Source organism: Ambystoma mexicanum, chromosome 3p (genome assembly GCF_040938575.1).
Source record: "Ambystoma mexicanum isolate Mex_15411 chromosome 3p, UKY_AmexF1_1, whole genome shotgun sequence".
Classification (NCBI taxonomy): domain Eukaryota; kingdom Metazoa; phylum Chordata; class Amphibia; order Caudata; family Ambystomatidae; genus Ambystoma; species Ambystoma mexicanum.
The window spans coordinates 707534854-707555580 of record NC_090925.1 but is presented as its reverse complement, the minus strand read 5'-3'; the positions used below and the strand labels follow the sequence as shown (position 1 = coordinate 707555580).

The window sequence follows — 20727 nt, the reverse complement described above, 5'->3', positions numbered from 1 at the left end:
CACCATCAACACCCCCATGCAGGAGCTCACCAAGGCAAAGACGATCAGAGAGTGGGTGGCAGCCCATGAAGGGGCGCTGCAGAAGATCATGGACTCACTTTCCGGTAATGCCACCATGGCGTTCTTTGACACAGCACGCAAGACGGAGCTACTGGTGGATGCCAGCCCGGTGGGCCTCGGAGCTCTCCTCATGCAAACAGACTGTGACGGAACAGTTGTCCCATTCGCAAGCAGGGCGCTCACCCTGACGGAATGAAACTATGTACATATTGAGAAAGAAGCACTAGCCATCATCTGGGGATGTAAGCACTTTCACGTGTACATTCTAGGGCACCCAGTGAAGATATTGACGGACCATAAACCCTTAGTCCTGATATTTTAAGGATCAGCAACGCACCCCCAGTCAGGATTGAGCGCTGGATGCTTCAACTGCAACAATTCGACCTTGAGGTACACTACCGGGCCGGAGCTGATAACCCAGCAGACTTTCTGTTGTGACACCCCCGACCTGCCACTGCAACAGAACGAGAACCGGCCAAGGAAACGGAAGAACACGTATGCCGCCTACGCCAAGCCCAAAACTATGAAACTCAACGAAATCATAGAAGAGACAAGCAAAGACCCCTGCCTACAAATGAACAAGAAGGCGATCTTAACCGGCGAGTGGAAGACTTTCCTCACTGCTGTCGCCCAGAAGACACCTCAAGCACAGGAGATGATACAAGCCCTATTTGGGATACGCCATGAACTATCAGTATCACTCGAAGGCCTCATCCTCAAGGCCATTGCATAGTTATGCCCACCAACCTCCAGGAAAGGCCCCTCTGACTGGCGCTTGAAGGCCAACAGGGAATCGTGAAGACGCAGGCCTTCCTTAAAAAGTGTGGGTGGATGCCTCAGATATAGCAGAGGATCATCGCACTCATCGAAACGTGCACAGCATGTCTAGCCACCCACCGGCCAGGACCACCCAAGCCCATGGCCTGTCCCCCAAGAAGTGAACGCCGCTGGGACGCAATCGGCGTTGATTTCTGCACTACTGCCAAGGAAGCATACCTCCTGGTAGCCATTGACGAGTAGACCAGATATCCCGAAGTGAAACCAGTTAACTCGACACACTCAGCCTAAGTCGCCACCGCATTAGAGAAAATGTTTGCGGTCCATTGCATCCCATCATCAATAAAAGGCGACAATGCCCCGCCGTTCACAAGTAAGGAATTCAATCGCTTCATCGAGGACATGGGAATCCACCACCACCACATCACACCATACTGGCCCCAGGCAAATGGTGACACGGGAGGTTTATTGCATCGATCAACAAAGCTGTAAGGATTGCAAAAGACAAAGGACGTCCATGGCTGCCTGAACTATACAGGTTTCACCAGTCGTACCGCCAAACCCCTCATTCAGCCACTCCAGTCAGCCCTGCAGCCTTCATGTTTACGGTGCCCATTCAAGGGGGGCTGCCCCTCCACCACTCATGGCAACCCCCACAAGTGGACCTGGAACAAGTAGAACGCTGAAGACAAGAACACAACGCGAAAGAAGACTGTGAGGAGGGTGAGGAGAGCCACACCAAATGGCCTCCATGTAGGGGACATTGCATTAGTGAAGAACAGAGCGCCAATGGGAACGACGGTCCTACCCTACAAGTCTCTTCCGTGGACAATCACCCACCGAGAACACGGGCTGGCCACGACCGTGAGAGGACCCGAAACGGTGACCCGAAATGTGTCCCACTTCAAGCGAACACCACCCACCTTATGGGAGGAGTCCAGAGAGAGCCAAGACCCGGCCGAGACCCGCTCCCCAGAGACCACGGGAACGCCACCAGCGAAGGAACAAAAAGACAGACCAACCCCGGCACACCCGATGTCAGAAAGTGATGACAATAGTCCGCTCAAGCCCATTACCCCACACCGGGAGCGAGGAGAACATTACTCCCTCCGGAGGCGACTAGTACCCTCCACTCGCCTCCATGGGTACATTCTGAATGGCATCTATAAACGTGCATGAGATCGAACGCACAGGACTGGTGAGCGAGTGGCCACCAAAGGACACCATTGTAACAGGAGAAATGTTCCCACATTTGTCGCAGTTGTTGGTTTGTTTGCTCATCTCAAGTTGGAGAGGGATGTGATGTCCACGTGGTACACACTACGTGGACAAGTAAATAAATACGAGCGAGAAAGCCAGCGAAAGGCAGTCTACGCTCTGAAGCCAGAGCAACAGTGTCTGTGCGCCCCGCTTTCACGGCCCAGCCTCGATAAGAGGCCTGGGTGCACTGCACACATCAGACTGCAGGACAAGGAGGAGATAAAAGTTAAGGGGCGGGGGTGGGTAGGCGGTGAAGGAACAGGTGAAGGTGGAGTGGTAACAGAAGGGTGAAGAGGCGAGGGTAAAAGTTCAAAAGAAGCTGCGCTGAAGGAGCCCAACGGGGGCAAAAAGCAGCGAGAACTAATAGACTTTCAAAGAGGAAGTGAGAAGGGAACCCTGGACAGGCAGAGGGCATAGAGAAGGGACCCCACATGTTCCCAACAACCTGCAGGCCACTTGAGCTGGCGGGAGGGCAAGCTCGCAGCAAAGTGTCTAGGAGGAGTCCGAGATGAGAGTAAGGAAGGTGTGAGGGCAAAGAAAGTGGAGAGGAATCGCTTGGAACCACGGAAGGTCAACCTGTTATTTGATGTGTGTCGTAACTGTTTCTACCCAAATGACACCCCTTTGAACAGCCGCCGTGGTCTGCCTTTCATTGGTCCCCGCTCTGACCGCCCTGTGGCCTTGCCATTGGGTATGATTTGCTGTAGTAAGCTTTCGTCGGACTGAGCGGTCAGCGGGCAACAACATGGGAGAAAGGGGACGTCCTAGAAAGCGCTTCTCGAATTCTCTTAATGTGAAAAGCTCCAAAACTTTCTGAAAGATGCCAAAGTTCGCCTTCACCTTGTGATCGGCTCGCTGCTCTTTAAAGCAACACCCCCACCACTCCCGGTCGTTGATTGAAGGATTTCTGAAAGTAAAGCTGAAGTAAAGCCATCTGTTTGTTTTTGGAGGGGCCCGGGGGAGTTTACATTTGGGCCTCACCACATGTTGTATTCACATAATGCATTCACCTCGGAAGATTGAAACGCCATGTCATCCCAACCTGTGGCCTGGAGATCACACATGTCAATCTCCACAACACGCCCATAACACACTAAGCCATGTAACCATCATGGGCTTGCATGCGCACATGCATGCATCTGGACTCACTACACGAATCGATCTCTGGAGGACATGTGGAAGTAGTTTATTTATTATTTGCACTGTGCTGTCAAATTCTGAAATGGTTACTGATGGTAAATCGGTAGCGTGCGCTGATTTTGAACATATACGCAGTAGTTTCCCTGCCTTGCATTTGACCACACTTTGGAGAATGATCTATACGTATTTTTTAATCCAACTATTGTGCAGGATTGACTTGTAATCATTTGGCAGGCGTGCATTCTGTATTGTTCATTTTCTTTTACAGAGCTAACCATTTGGCCTACCTTTTTCTATGGACACATATTGTCAGGTTGATTTCCCATGTGGTTTGGTACTTTGCAAGTCTGTTTCAGTGAACCATACTAGTGTAGCATTTGAGAATGCAGCGCTTTATAAATACAATAAAAATTAAAAAAAATACAAATAATGTAGACTTTTATCCAAAGCTCTACACACAATTAAAATTAAATGGTACAGCAAAAAATTATAATTCATTAAATCCAGCAACACCACCACTGAGGGCTAACAATCAGAAGCAGTGAAGAGGTGATTTTTCAAAGAGGCCCAAAAGAGAGAATAAATGGAGAGAGGCAGAAGGGCGAGGGGGAGGGCATTCCAATGAAGGGGAGCGAAAAGCTGAAAAGACCGAAAGCGGGACTGAGCACAGGGAGGGGGAGAAACGTTCAGCTTAAAGAGAGAAGTGGAACGAAGGGAACGAGCAGGAGTATAAAAGGACACAAGTGCAGCAAGCCAGCCGGGAGCGAAACCACAAAGGGATTTAAAGACTAGCCAAGTGATGCAGAAATAGAGTCACGATAGCAGAGTGAGCAGAGTACACGAACAGAAGAATGCAGGCAAGCCGACTTATGTATTTCCCGGGGGGTGCCCAAATGTAGGAAGTGACATCACCGGCAGTCATATGACCGCATTTGCACGTAGTCGCCAACTTGGTGCAAGGAGGTGGGGTGCAGAACAGTGGAAACATTGGCTTGCTTGCTCTGCATATACGAAAGTCAATTGAGGAGATTTAAGCCTTCCAGTTGCATTCCAGTAAGCCATCACTGCCCCTACTCCACCCCTCTATAATCATCCAGGTTGTAGTAGCCCTCAAAAGGCAGAGCAACAAAAGTATAGCAGCCCACTAAAAGGAACTAGCATTGCCTCAACAAAAGCATAGTATAACCGCTGAGAAGATTCAACAATTATAGAAGCCCTGTTGGGAAACAGCAGTACTACCCCATCAAGAGTATAGCGAGCTAACTGAGGAGTACCAGCATTGCCCCATTTCAAATATGGCAGCTTTGATAGAAAGTGCTGGCTCATATAGATTACACATCCCTGCTGAGAAGTGCTGTTACTGTCTCTATAGAAGCCCAATAGCTCTGCGCCATTAGAGTTACAGCAGCCAAGTACTGTCCCATTGAATGGTAATTACACTGAACAACGATAACAGTACGGCAAGGTCCATACTGGGTTCAATGTGATAATTCCGCATTTTGAAGAACAAATACAAAAAAGACAGATTTATTTCGGCCGATTTGTGTGGTCTTGAAAAGGCCGAATTATCACATTCTACTGCCCCCCCCCCCCCAAACTCCCCAAGAAGGTGATCCCACCTACCCCCGCCCCCTCTCCCGCGCTTTTTCCTTCCTTAGAATTTAGGGGAGTTCCCTCCCTCAATGCCTCCGTTCCCCGCCCATAGTATTCACCCTCACCACGTGCACACTCGGAGACATGCAAACCGTCTCTGCGCTCTGCCCCCTCCCGCCGCAGATGCAGTGGATGCAATGCAAGAGGGGTGCACAGATGTGGAGGTACACCCAACCCAAAACGATTTTTAGAAATTGAGGGACAGAGGCTCTTGCTTTGCATCTGTCCCTCAATTTATAAAAATCGTCTTGGGTTGAGTGTACCTCTACATCTGTGCACCACTCTTGCCAGGAGGGGTGCACATGTGTACAAATACACCAAACCCAAAACGATTTTTAGAAATGGAGTCACAGATGCAACCTCTTGCTTTGCATCTGTGCCTTAATTTCTAAAAATCGTTTTGGGTTGGGTGTACCTCCACATCTGTGCACCCCTCTTGTCAAGAGGGGTGCACAGATTTACAAATACACCCAACCCAAAACGATTTTTAGAAATTGAGGGACAGATGCAAAGCAAGAGCCTCTGTCCCTCAATTTATAAAAATCGTTTTGGGTTGAGTGTACCTCTACATCTGTGCACCCCTCTTGCTTTGCATCTGTCCCAAAATTCTAAACATAGTTTTTTTACCCGGCTTTTACACGGCTCCGGCATTTACCCGGGCCGCCAGAGAAAGACACAGTATGGATGGAACAAAGGGCCATCCATACTGCATCTCTTCTCTCCGGCCCGGGGGGTGGGGAGGGTTCAGCCCTGACTTCATTCTGCCGGCGGGTGCCCAGGCCCCAGAGCACCCGCGTACTCGGCGCCCCTGGAAGAATGGTAAATAGATTTTAAAGGAGCAAGCTGAGAAGATGGGAGACCAAATAGTGTGACAGAAGAATAGAAGAGCTGTGAGAAAATAAGAGAAGAGATAAGAAGTTTAGTAGCGTGAAAAGTAAAAGGACGACAACTTTATGATTATTGTAGAGATGAAAGCGACAGGAGCGAGACGTGAGAGACGTGGTGAGTAAAGGAAAGATTGGAGCCAAAGTAAAGACAAAGATTATTGTAAGACAGACAGACAACCACATCTTTTTCCTCCGCTCAAATCGTGGCTTTCTAACTTGACCAAACTATGGGATCGTGGGTAGATCACTTTACATCATTGCGCCTTAGTTTCCTTAGCTGCCGCTCAAACCTTGGGGTCACTTCAAAGAATGAAGTATGCACCAAGTAAAGACACTAACTCATGCTTGCTTCATTAGACTACAGTATTGCTCGATATAGAATGATACCATTGACCATTTCTCAGGCTGAACTCTTGCTCGAGGAAATGTACATTGTGAGCGATGGTTACTAGCTCATGGACTTGTGAAATGCATGACACTACAGCCAGGGCTTTAAGTTGGCCGGGGCTACCTGGTGCCAAGTCCCATCATTCTCTGAGATGGACTCCCAACCCGGCCTCTGCCGGGTCTCACACTGACTAGCCGCAGCCATGCCGACCTCGCAGGCAGCTGTTTAGCCAAGCGCTGCACGGTTACACGGCTGCCTGCAGGTGTCGGCATCCTCCTTTCTTTTTTGTAATCTGAAATGCTTACACCTGAAGTCTGCCATGTAACCGAGCAGCGCTTCAGCTAAACCTGCTGCGTGATGTCTCTTTATTCCGAAACAGGAAGAGGGCTTGGTTGGCCAGCCTCTCCTTTTGTTTCCGAGTAAAGAACCAACCTGCAGCAGGAAGCCCATTAACTGTGCTTGGTTAAAGGGCTTCCGCTGCATATTAGCATGTTAGCTCTTTACTCAAACAAAAGGAGAGGCTGGCCAACCCAGCCATCCTCCAATTTTGGAATAAAGAGACATCACGCAGCAGTCCATTGCATCGAAAGAGCCGTGTGGTTAAAGGGTTTCATGGGAGGTTCAGCGACCGCCACATGCATTTCTTTAACCATGGCTCCTTGAATGCAAAGGCTGGGGGGTGGTCTCTTGTTGGGAGGGGGCGTGGCCTAATCACTCATTCTCCTTTACCACCACACTTAAAGCACAGACTACAGTCCAGTGGGTGGCTAGGGAGGGCCCTCCTTCAGTGCTTTAGGACACCAGCCATGTGAGCTGCCTCCAGACCCACACTCTCAATACTTTTGCACTGGGGCCTTGTGAGCATTGCTGCAGGGCTACAGAGGTTTCTCCATCAGTGCCTCACGACTCCAGCAGCACTCTGAGCATGCTGCAGGATGCTTGCAGTGTGAGCCTGCTGCAGTGGGGCAGTGTTATGGCTGCAGGATCAGAATCGTCAGAGGTTTCTTTAGCAGTGAGAGTTCAGGTTCACAGGACTCGGCGCTGTAATCTTCCACCAGCAGCACACTCCATTCGTTGGCACTCCCGCAGTATGAGCACTCGCCACTGTCGGTGTTATTGGACGCTGAGTCCCGCTGCATGTACTCCCCAAGAGGTGCTCTGTAATTGCTGTAGGACTCTAGCAGTGGGAGCATTCCTACCACGTTACACTAGTAATGCTAGAGACCCATCTGCATATGGTGACCAGATAAAAACGGAACAGGCCATAGACATAGACACAGGCCATAGAACTAAAGTAAATACAAATAAAACGGTACTCCTACTTCTGTGTTGCTGGCCTGTTACAGGGATTGTAGGGGGTAGGGTGTGTGTGCTCACAGGCATACTCCTCTCATTGGAGACTGAGCGGGGAGGGAAGGGGGAGGAAATGGGGGGGGGGTGAAAAGCATAAACGCCCCCATTCACGTGCAGGAAGAGTCACGCTGGGCCCGGTTTCGGGATTTCAAAATCGTGTTTTGGCAAAAACCGGCACCAGAGCCAGCCACCCTTCCAATCCTGGGATGGGGTTTATAAAATTAAAAAGAATCCCGGGACGGAGGGTGATGTCCCAGGACTGTTCCGGGAAAACCGGGACGTCTGGTCACCCTACACCTGCGCCCTGTCAGTCTCTAGCAGTTTGTGCCTCTAGCAGCACCTTGTCTGACATAAAGGGCTGCAGCAGTGCTTGCCAGTGTAAGACTCTAGCACTAATCTGCTGACCATGAAAGCCTCTAGCACTAATCCGGTGATGTGTAAAACTCTAGCAGTGTGAGCTACCACCAGCAGTGCTAGACATAGGATACAGAAACACAGTAGTTATAGCTTCCTGGTGAGCCGGCATGGATGCCACCGACTCTGAGAGGCTGCTGGCTCAATGCCAAGTGGGCACATTGACCGATTCTTCGTTCAGTGCCTGCTGCGTGCTGGCACACCTGGCTGTGCCATCTGATGGGGGCAGAGCCGGCTCAAGGGGGATCAAGTGGTGCAGTGGCACAGGGGTGCCACATATTGAAAGGGCTGACGGCCAGGAATGGGGCACATTGATGCTCTTCTGGAACTGTTAAAACAGCGGGTGCATTCGCCTTTGCCTTGTTGGTTTTGACCCGTCCTGCTCTGGCCTGGCCTGTGCATGCTAGTGAGCCGGGTTAGCCGGTGGAATGCCAAGTGCTTGGGTAGCTGAACACGGCTGCACTGCGAGCTTTCGCCAGCCTACCTGGCCAGAGATGCTTGGCCTGAGCCCTTTGACATTAATCCAGCGGTGCAGGCGAGTGTGATGGGCCCCTAGTAGAACTTTGCATGTGGCTAGGACTCCAGCTCTGTGGCTCAGCCCTCTCCCTCTGCCCCTCCCTGGTGTGCTTTCACTAGGGGTGCCCTGACCGTGCAATAGGGCTCACCAGGGATGCCATGCCACTGCTGTACGATTCCAAGCATGGCTTCCTCCTGAAATGCCTTGGCAAGGTTGCAGGACCCTCCAGCAGCATTCCCCCCTGGCTGCTTACAGGATCCCATCAATGTGACCTTCCTCCAGAGGAACGCTGCTGGGGCTAAAGCATTCTAGCAGTGCGAGCTTGCTCACAAGGCCAGGCAGTGCTATGGACTATAGCAGTGAAAGCCTCTACCGACGCTCCCATGTCAGTGCTCCAAGGCTCTAGCAGTGCAAGCTTCCCCAGATGGACATTCACAGTACTATCTGACCTCGGCGGTGCAAGCTTCCTACAAGCTGCATCTAGAAATGTACTGTTAGTGCAATGGGAATCCAGCAGTGCAAGCTTCCCCCAGTAGTACCCTAGGATGTACAGCACCGGAGCAGTGTGACCCACCTCCAGAAAAGCACTGCTGGTGCAACAGGAATCTAGCAGAGCAAGCGTCTTCCAGGTGGTGATTCCCAGTACTATCTGACCCCAGTAGATACCTCTAGAAATGCACTGTTAGTGCAATGGGAATCCAGCAGTGCAAGCTTCCCCCAGTAGTACCCTAGGATCTACAGCACTGGAGCAGTGTGACATACCTCTAGAAATGCACTGTTAGTGCAATGGGAATCCAGCAGTGCAAGCTTCCCCCAGTAGTGGGCTGCCAGTGATATAGGGATCAAGGATTGTGATCCTCCACCACAAGTTGACCCTGTTCTATAGGACCCTAGCCATGCAAAGTGGGCGCTACAGAAGTCTACAGGGAGGATCTTGGTACTGATATGCCCCTGTATCACTGACTGGGTACTGCTGGCAGTGGGATCGTTTAGGGAGTGGGGCGGAAGATGCAACATCGTGGTATGCTGCTTAAGGGAAGTCTAGAGGAGTGGGTGCTTCCAAGACCTCTTTGTGGCTAGAATAGAGGTCCACCCCCAATGGGGATCCATTCACTCTCAGACAACCAAGGACCGGAGATGCATTGACCAGAGCAGGGAGTGCCTCCTGAGGAGGAGAAGAGGGTCTACTGCTGGTGGGAGGAGCCAGTACCCTGAGTGGGTGCATCACCCTAACTAAACACTGCTGATTGCACACCCTCCAGCCTAGGCGTTCCCCTCAGGCCTGACACAGCCAGATTCGGGCTGGATAAAAACTAGAACAAACACATACTCTTGATCTCCCAACCACTACACCTACCGCTAAAAAGCAGCTATCACACGAATGCCACACCAGCTGCACACATATCCGTTGCGTACACGCACCTTTGACTCGATCTATTCTCTCTACTGACTTGAACTTTGGTCCCCGAGGGCGTTCAACCTACCAGCGCCTTGAGACTATACCAATGGTACACAAGGCGATATATGAATGCAAAGTAACAGAATACCTAGGCGCGCCCATATTCCCCCGGTACTCTGCCACCTTCACTGGTTTCCTGTTGTCAAGCGCATCCAATTTAAAGCCCTCTGTTTGGTCCACCGTGTGTTTTATTGGTCCGGAGCCGAATACCTGCAGGTGACATTTCAGTCGTGTATTCGGGCTCAGGCACTTGGTTCAGCTGATGCATGTCTGGTTTCTGTGCCTCGTTTTAAGGCCTCCAGTATTGGTGGCTGTTCTTTTTCAGTGTCTGCAGCTCAGCTGTGGAATTCTAGTGCTCGTACTCTGAGAACTATTAAAGAGCACGACCTGTTTTATCGTTGGCTGAAAATCTATCTTTTCTAGTCCCTTCATTCTTGCTTTAGCACCATGATGACTGCGCGCTTTATAAATCTTTTATAACCGCTTCACCAAGAAAGAGTGGATGGTCTTCCTAATGAGCAAATGGCAGCAGCATCCTCGCCCTTGACCCCTGGACCTGCAGCGCTTTGCTTGGGAGGCTCTGACACCAGCTTTAGACTTTGCTGCAACACATCTGCAGCGACCTAGAAACAGGCCATTATTGGAAATTGGGGACTACAGACTTTCTTTACCATTTCACTGCTATGAAGTATATTTGGCACACTTGATAGGATTATTAAATGTATATAGCTCCACAAAATGTGTAGTGCTGCAGCAGTGTGTGCAGTTTGTAAAGAAATTGGAGTACAATCTTATTTTTAATGTTCATCGGCCAGGGTGCCATTGCCTGCCAAGCATTGCTCTGAGAATGGCCGTTGGTTTTTCCCTGGGCTTGGATGTGTATGCGTCTTCATAGCTTCGCCGGTACAGTTCAAAGCAGTACACTTTTGCTGGTGACAACTTACCGCAGCCAATGCACTCTGAGGTAGTGTAAAAGTTGTATTCATGTGCGGGGCTGCCACCAAATTGTCCCTTTGTGTCATCACAAGCCATGTTGTAGATGCGGCCATGCCCCCTCCAGCAAGGTGTGTGTGTGTGTTTGCTTGCTTGCCCTGGTGTTGCGCCACTGCACACCAGTGGGCTGGTGTCTGGATTCGCCCCTAGCGGTGAGGCTGCGCTTCACACCTTGCGCTCTGTCGCAGCAGGCCCGTCTAACGCCTCGCTCTTGTCTCTAGGGCTCGCTCCCGCTCATGGACCTCGGCGTCTGGGACTTCGGTAGCACCAGGACTCGGTTCCTCACCCTGAAGAAGAAATTCAGCTTCTCCAGAACCTTCTCGGGGACTCGCTCGCTGGAGGCCGGTCAGGTGAGGCTGGCATGAACCATTCTTGCACGATGAATTAGCGTACCTCCCCGAGTCCTTTCACGCCCCTCCTGTCTCCCCAATTATATTCACGCCTATCCCCTTGTCTGGCCCCTATGCTCACCACGGATTAGAGCACCGCAGTGGGTTCAAAGGTTTTCTCCCGCTCGTTTATCTTCTCCTGACGACAAATGTTTCCAATAGCAAACTACAACGCAATGACTTTCACTGCAAAGGGAGGCAGGTGCTGGGAACTGGCCATTTCTTATTCGACGGATCTCTCTCGCAAACTAAACTAAACACTTGCACACGCCTTTTCAAAGGCTACCGCCCGCACTGAGCATAACATTGGCATTGCTATTACAGTTGGGCTTTAAGGCGTACTGTGACACCGCTCAATGGCAGAGCCATCTTTTGGTGTGTGTGGGGGAGGGGGGGGGGGGGTCAGGTGGCTCCTGAAGGGGCACCAAGATTTCGAAACGATTTATGGGTAAGCAGGCCCTCGCAGGGTGGTAAATGTTTTTAGTGGAGGATTCTAAATTGTTCCTCAAAATAGATCAAGCGACCAAGGGTCCCCCCCCCCAAAAAAAATAAGGGGATTTCCGGGGGGGGGGGGATTGCCCCCCAGAATAAAACAAAGAATGTGCTGAAATAATGATGCATTTTGCAGCACACTTTTTGCAAAGAAATGAGGCCAAGGCCCCAACAGTGCACCACACAGGAGCACTTTATGCCATTTTCATGAGGCTGTGCCAGTAATGGTGAGTGTAAATCGCATGCGTGAGGCTGCTGCAACCATCTATCTATGCCAGTAACAGTCACTTTAAATTACATGCATGAAGCTCTTCAGCCTTCATGCATATGATTTAAAGGGACCATTGCCGGCATAGATAGGACATCCTATCTATGCCGGCAATGGTCACTTTAAATCCAGTGTCGGCGGGTGAATTTTTTTTATTGGAGTGGCATTAATCGTTTCCACAAATATGCCAGAATGATGAGCGTAGAGCTAGAGCCCGAACTAACCTAGCACACTGGTGGTGTTTCGCTCCCCCAGAGATTGCTTTGTTTGAAATATTGGGTTAAAATGGTGCATTAAACAGCAGACTTTCGGTTTAAAACTGTGTCAAAATCCAGACATTTTGCAAGTCATCAACAGTACACACAAGCATTTCCCAACACATTTTTGTGATGCCTTCGTCCACAATATGTGCCAGTATTAACTGATTTTAAATGTCTTCACAATGGCTGTACCCATACATTTCTATGCTGGCTGAACCAATAAATGCCAGAATTCCTAAGAACATACTTCTATTTGCTTTGCAAATAATGGCAGTAATCATTCTATAAGAAAACATGTTCACACTGGCTGTGCCAGTACATGGCAATATCCCTACATAAGAACATACTCCTGTTGGCTTTGCCTTTAAAAATGACATTTGACTATAAAAAACATGTCCAGGCTGGCTGCACAATGTAGTCCAGTCTAGACACGTAAAACACGTATGCTTGCTTTATCATAGATGCACAGAATCAAATGCTATGTCATAGTAAGAAATGGTTAGACTGGCTGCACCAAAATACCAGACTTGGCACATACCATGCTTGGTTTATTATAGATACCCAGTAAAAAAAATGTATGCCACAATAAGAAAGGGCTAGACTGGCTGACACAAAATTCCAGGCTAGCCACGTAATAACAGATCATTTCTTTTATCAAACACTGGTTGATTAAAAAAATGATTATTTTTTTTAACTTGATATTTATGATAGATGTTAAAACACACAAACTCTTTATGGGCGACTCTTTAATAGAAAATGCCCTATAATTGGGCATCAGTTTTGAATACCTTAAAACTAGGTGTACATTAATGACAGATGTACCTATTAGTAACCAGCCTAAGCTAGATATGCATCATGACTTTGTTAGACCAAAATATATTAATTGTGTTACATGTAATCAAGTGCATATAAAAATACATACGTCAACACATAGGCACATAAAGAGTTCAATACTTGAGTTGCATACATACATTTGACACATATGGGTATACATATAAAGCACATGGGTGCTTTTAGACAATGGTTCTACTTTTAGCACTGTGTTGGAAACCTAGTTCCCACAACTCTGCTATATCATTTCTGGGCAGGATTGTGTCATTTATGAGAAGCATGCGTGTGCATCGGCGCATTAGACTAAAGTGTTGTCCAAGTTCTATCTGCAATGGGAGTTTAGTAAACATGCAAGAGCAAGTACTTGACCTGGTATGGACAATACCTAAAGTCTCTACTAGCTAAGACTAATTATGGTGTTTACTTAGCGCTGAGGCCAGAGAACTTTTGGTGCTGATCGCTGGCTAGTTTCGACAAACGTATCGTCGTCTTCAGGGCTAGTCTTCCTCTGAACTGGTAATGTTGAGATACACTGGTGAATCGGGAAGTTATCCAGAATAATTCCCGAATTCTTTGGGACCACAGGAACTGTCTTTTCTGCGATGTTGCTACGATGTATGAAGTATACTCACTGTACAGTGTTTGTCATTGGTAATGGTAAATACAGGAGAAACATGCTGCTGAGAATTCTGTGTTGCCCAGATAGTTTATATGTACCGAACAGTCGTAGGCTAGACTTGCTTCTGCATTCAGTCCATGCTTGGTTGCAACACTGCATTCTTACATTACAGAAGGAACTGTTCGATCAGACCATATATATGAGCAACAGACAAAACTGAGCGACAAATTCATGGTCCCAAGATACCTGAAAAGAATAGTTTGACATGCCCGCAAAAGGGCTGGTAATGTACCACGTGAGCTTACATTACAGCAACACCAACAACCCAACATGCCAGAGAAGGCAATCCAACTGGAGCTCCCCCTTAGTGAGCCAACTCAAGAAAGAGATCAACCGACTATAGCCGATGCTTAATGTGGGAGACACCATTCTTGAGCGTCCCAGGTTTGCGATCAAAAGACGAAAAAACGTGCGCCATCAACGGACTCCATCACAGACAACCTTATTGTCTACCCCACGAGCAATAGGACATGCACCATGCAGGACTTGCTCGGTATGTCCACAGACTGCAAGGAGTAAATCGGAAGACATTGGTTGGACGACACCATGGGTATAAAGAACATTCACTAACTGCAGCACTCAGAATGTGGTATATTTGATCACATGCCCATGTGGCTTACGCTACGTGGGCATGACGGCATGTAAAATTAGACAGAGAGTTGTGGAACATAAATAGTGTTTTGGCACACAAATATTGCATTTCGCGGAAAAGAGACACTTTAAAAAGAGTTGAAATTGACCATCACTGAACAAGTGACAACACTCCCAAGGGGCGGGGACATCAACCGCCTCCTGATGCTAAGAGAACTAAACTGGATCGTCATATTGAAGACAGACAAACATTGTTTGAATGAAGGCATCTCCTGGCAACACCTAGCTACAGTATCGGCAGTTGTCGCCCTACAAACATTGTAATTGGAATAGGTCTGATATAGAACACAGTTGTACTACCACTATATGCATGCACACTTCACCATTGGCGTTTGCTTTGTATGAAATACCACCTTCTTTACCAACTCATCACAACTTATATACCCATTAAGCAGAATACTGGAGGATAATGTCCCTTATACATCCTCCACACGGACTACAAGGTATGGAGGATGGCTTATTGCTACAACCTATGTCTCTAACTAGTGTAGCTCCCCTCTTGAAATAGGAGAATCGATCCGCCGGATTTGGATTAATTATGATTAGAATGAGCAGACACTAATGGAACACCTGAGTGCGTCATAGCAAGCATGGGTTTTCAAAGAGGTCATCCTCTCGAGTCACCACCAAACCGAGAAAAGCATGTCAGCATGACGAGAGTAGCATGCTCATGAGAGCAAATGAGATCGCGATGACGTCCAGGAGAGACTTCATTAGATATTAAGTGAAGTATAAAATATGAAATCGCGCCACTTAGAGAAATATTTCAAAGCCAACATAGCAGGCGTTATATTTGTTTTCACATAAATACACAATACAAATAGATATGATGGCAAAAACGCTTACCAACAGGCACCCTATTGACTACTGTGTGCCGCACCATTAGGAAACTGAGTCACACTCTCCACTCCAAGATGGCAGTCCCCTATTAGCGAGAAAACTGCACAAGTCTGCTGGTTACTGTGGTTCCATATTATGCTTGCGCTGACTGGCTTGCTTCTGTAGAAGAGCAGGTCGACGTGTTATCCCTAGCTACGTCCCCTCCCCTCCTTCATACTGGGACAGTAGGAGAAGAGCCGTATGCGGGACACCAGTTATCATCCCAATACTGCATCGAGTGTATGAGAGACGATATTCACTCAGACAACTGTATCAAATGTTCCCTCACGCTGAGAGGGTAGAATGATGTCTGCACACAGCATTGGACATCGTAGAGCTATAAGTGAAATCTGACAAGAGCAGAGTGATGTCATAGAGGAGAGATACTGAGACTCACTGCAACGATAAGCAAATACTTAAAGGATAAAGATGTAACTGAAGTAACAACAGAAACACGCAAATGAAAATGAAGAAATCGTACATGCGAAGAAGATAAAGTAACCTGCTGATTAATAAATGTATATACTCAGAAATGCAAGGTACATGACATGGCTTGAGCAGCCATGATGGAAAGATGGATGTCGGACTCGTATTACAACCGTTCAAGCTACCTCAGAGACTGACCAGGGCTGCAGAGTGAGAAGATGCTGGAAAAACAGCTCTGTGTGAGGAATAAAGAGGAGTCTATTGGCTTAGGATCAAGGATGTTATTTCAAGGAATAATTGAAAGGCACAATTGGAGTCAAAAAGATAAGCCATGTACGTAAAACATATTTCTCTTAGATTAAGTGAAGGAGTAAACCTCTCCAAGAGCCAAGTATTAGACAATTAAAGATGCGGAAAACCTATCTAAGATGGCGTCGTCATGTCTCCAGAGGCTGAGAAGTGTAATGACACCCAGCACAAATGAATGAAATGGTAGTAAATAGAAGGTTGGGATAGACACGTTTGTGGTCTCCTCACATGTGATTCAGAAGTTGAAAACAAAGGCTATTCATTAAGCCCAAACTAAGATAATAGTGTGCCTGCACTCCCTTGAATGTCCCAGAACCGGGAGCAGGCTTCGAGGTCATCTACAAAGAAGCCTTGGCTTGGGGCCTGACCGATCAGAGACAATGAACTAATTGGAAAAGTGAGGAGTAGTCTGACGTTGCTTGCGGCACCTGAGTTTCGTTTTGCTTACATGCTGCTAATGAATCGAGAAGTCCAAGGTTGGGAAATGTTAGAATCCAAAGGGTGTCTCACTTACTAGTCCCCGGGGATCTCTCTCTCAGGTGGCCAGGGCACAGCCATCACCTTTGGATCCAAACCCTGGGGGAGGACGAGGCAGGAGAATCACTTGGGCCGGGGAGCTTCAGGGATTGGGGGTGAGGCAACCGATGTGAGAAGCGGTATCCCTCCCTTTGCCGCACTCGTACTCCACCTATTTGTTGGGATTCTGCAATGTTCCAAGTTCCACACCCCCTTTTTACACAAGCACTGGGCCGAGGAAGAGGGTGACTGAGAGTAAAGAGGCTAACACTTGCATATCTCATTTTACAGGTCCTGTTAATCGGGTCAGGCAAAGTCAGGCACTTGACCTTAATCACATACATCTGATACCCATTTGCTCCCCCTCACACGGATAAATGGCGGAACATAGAGACTTACTCTGAGCAAGATGAGACACCAGGAGGATCAGATCTTCCGGGGCGAAGGCAAACCCACTGGAGCAGGACGCCCGATCGAGGGATGAGATGGAAGGGTAGAGAAACCCTAAAGTTTCCCACAGGAGGTTCTTGCCTCCGGGAAGCCGTGAAGGAGACACAGAGAAAGCCACACCAGACAAGAAGAAACCTGCATTGTGTTTCAAGGACACCAGTGACCCTCCCGGGCAAACATCAGAGTTGGGGAGGTGAGGCCACGCCTGTAACGCCTGTAGTATCAACCTTGACTTGTGAATCAAAGCTGCAGAGACAAGAAAAGAACACGCACACAGCCAGTGAGTTAGTGAAAGACATGAAAGGCCGGTTTGTGTCCAGGAACGATTGAAGCCACAACAGTGTATCTCACAATTGAAGGTTGTGCACATGCTGATGAGACGCAAATGAAAGCAAACCAGTGATGACCTTTTAAGTTGCCGATCACTGTGAACCGAGTGATGCAGAGTAGCGGAGTGGTCATGCGAAAGGAAGTAGCCCACTCGAAAGTCTCTGTGAAATGTTTTGTCTTGTTATAAAGTGGCAAAGTGAACGAACTCTGAAATGCACAATCGTCAAGATTAACCCAGATGAAAGGGGAAGTTAAAAGGTGATAGCTTGAAGAGGAAGATTTCTTTTAACGTTTCTGATTGTGTTATGGGACTACCCGTACCAAGAGACATTGGGGAAAATAACATTAAGGGAGAGCTGGAGTGAAAGTCGAAGTGGTTCTGCAGAGGGCTATGGTAAAAGCCTTGCACATTTGAAAGTTTTTGACATCAGTGAAAAGTCAGAGCCTGACTGAGTGACACCTAGAATATGAAATAAGTTAGGCGAAGGGAACCCCTAACGAATGTGAATAAAGCTTGGGCAAGGGAGCCACTGCAAGTGCTGTGATTGCGAGGAGACCTACGTGAACTTTTGTTGAACTGTGAAAGAACTTTTTAAAAGCTGGACTAAGACACTTTAATGTGGAAGGCCAAGCGGGCCTCGACTCACCTTTTTTGAACTGCCTTTTTTTGATGACCTGAGCCAGTGTGTGTCATCCTGTTTACGGGGGCCGCTGTACTTCGTGCTGTCCAACGTGGGGAGGAGAGCTGACTTAGCCACCTTTATCTTTTATGCTATAACACTAACTTTCCTTTGCATACATAGTCCCCTTTACACAATCTTTGTATAAGAGATGAGGCAGGCATTAGGTTTTGTTAGTATAGGCTATTTTGATTTGACAAAGACTGACTAAGGCTGTTTTTGCTCTATTATTTGATGGTAGGGACTAATACCATTTTAGCTGCAAGGCAAGGTAGTTTTTCCAAACCCCAAGAATTGAATAAAGGTTTTGAAACTTGTTACTCTTGTGTCAGTGTCATACTTCTGATACCATGCCTCCCTTTACAGAAAGCATGCAACCAATCGGAGGGTCTATGTAGAAACTTGCTATACAATGTTGCGAAGCCCAACCCGCTGCCATTTTTTCTGCTATAATCAGTATTATATGTACTTAGAGGTATGCCCACCAGATGAGGGGCAACCAATTAAGTTAACCGTTATGTATACGATAGGTGCATATGCTCCCCTAACCAATCCCTCCCTTCAATAGGTTTTAGTTTGCCACGTAGGATGACATCATAAATGATGCACATCTTGGTATAAGAACTTTGTATAATCACATTTGGGTGTGAGTGCATGTATTACTTCCTGTTATTCGCCAGACGTGGGCCCCTTGCTCACTGTGCTCAGAAAGGCACAGCTCCACCTCACTGGTGAGGCCCAACAAGGCTGAAACACGTGTATGGGGGTTGCCGTAGGTACTCTTGTTCAATGGAGGTTTGCCTGGCATTTTGGTGCTGCACTGCCCCTGGGCAGGACAAAGTCTGATCTGCAAATGAATCTTCCTCCTTTGTGAAAAGTACGGTGAGCAAAAAGCGATGGCTGCAGACTTTCAAAGTGGGGAAAAAAAACACAGAACAGGTTATCATGCCATGTTCTTTCTAGAGAGGGGTGCCTGCTACCTTTTTTGTATTCACCAGATTCCCTACTTTGTTATGTTGATAATAAAGTAGTACTTTGCCATATTTCTTGAGTCTGTCTGGTTATTTGGGTCAGAGATCATTCTAATTCCATCTAGCACATGAGACGATTCAAGGCTCTAGAGCACACTTTGTTGCAGATGAGCCGATCAGACGCAGAAGATTCAGTCCTACGGACTCGAGGTAAGAGCCCCATAGATCTCATAGCACGCATCACGCGCTACATACAGAGATAACAATAACGTTGTGGTGAATACAGTAACGACCGATCTCGAAACAGCTTTAGAGCTTATAACACTCTGAAGAGATGCACATTTAGAGCTCCATAATGAAACTAACGGATATTAGGTGGCACTCCTGACTCTTCCCTTAAACTTGTTTTGCCTGTTTCTTCTATTTGACAAACAGAAAATGAGCTCGAGGGGCATCCAGTTATAAGCAGGGGGCCCCAGGAGAATTAGGACTCCTAATCCCATCAACGTGATGGAGCGCCAGTGAAGAAACAGCACTTGCTAAGTCAGAACACATTTTGTTATCTGTTCTGACTCATTACATCATTGATTTTGGATGCATGACATTGCAATTCTAGTCACCATTTCTCTCTCCATCCTTGTACTCATTCATCCATTAAGCTGCCTGAATGTGGAAGAATGATGCATTTAAGCTACATCAAATGTATGCAGTCCTCAAAAATATGCATCTTTCTAAAAGAGCACTATTTGTTCCTCTATTTCACTTTGTCCCGACAGAGTGTGCAATGTCCAGAGCATGAAGAAATTACGCTATGGGACAGTGCTAATGGCAATTAGAACATACAATCAAGGTGGTTCATGACTGATGTTTGAATTGACTGTCCTGACGAAGGTGGTAACACTTTTAATTTTATTCTGTCGAAACCGGTTTGGGACACAAACGGATGTGTAGAGGCGTAAATATACACCTGGCTAAACTACCGGGAAAATATATTTGCAACTGAAGGCTCTTCCCCACTTGCTGTTTTCTTTCTCTGCCACTGAATAGACCTTTTTAGTATGTTATTAACCAGATGGGTACAGCGGTCGAGAATACAAATGAAAATAGACCAGTTGGGAACCAATGCATTTTTAGGACTAGTTTAGACTGCGACCGTTCTTCTGTCTGTTACCTAGATGGGCGGCCCAGCACTGCAGAATAGGATAGCACACCGACACAGGGTAAGTTAGAGTCTGTGCAGGGCCAATGATCTAGTTGACAGGTCTACTAAATTAAAGTTCCCCTCTCTCCAGTGTTTGCACGATAAATGTAGAGCACCAGAGAGGTAACCCGCCTTGCCCTACAGCCCTATTGGTTTGGGGTTTGCACCAATTGCATGGACCATGTCTTTTAAAGGTCTAGAGAGAGGGAAGTGGGCTGCCAAGGCCAAAGGAAAAAACCTGGTCCCAAAATGTGTGGCTTTGGAGTTTTGGGGAAATTGTTAAAGGAATAGGAAGGGTAAAAAGAATAAGCTTGTTCAGGATTTAAGCCCTGTGATATAGAACATGTTTAAAGAGAAGGGGATATACACCCAGGGGGAGGAATAGGAGCAGAGTAAGACCAAACGCAGCTTTGGAAAAATGTGTTGCCCCCCCGCGCCTCTCCCCCGGCCGATTTAGGGCTTATTTGCCACACAAAAAATAAGCTTCAGGAGAC

General features: G+C 47.6%; 1 protein-coding gene across 3 annotated transcripts in view; it reads left to right on the top strand.

The window, feature by feature from the left end:
* The window catches only part of RGS14 (regulator of G protein signaling 14), a 507547-nt gene that overhangs the window by 57061 nt on the left and 429759 nt on the right, over window positions 1-20727 (top strand). For all 3 annotated transcript variants that reach the window (XM_069651538.1, XM_069651536.1, XM_069651533.1), the window contains exon 2: window positions 11123-11251. In XM_069651538.1, the coding sequence (XP_069507639.1) occupies window positions 11123-11251 (129 nt within the window). The remainder of the gene's footprint in view (window positions 1-11122; window positions 11252-20727) is intronic.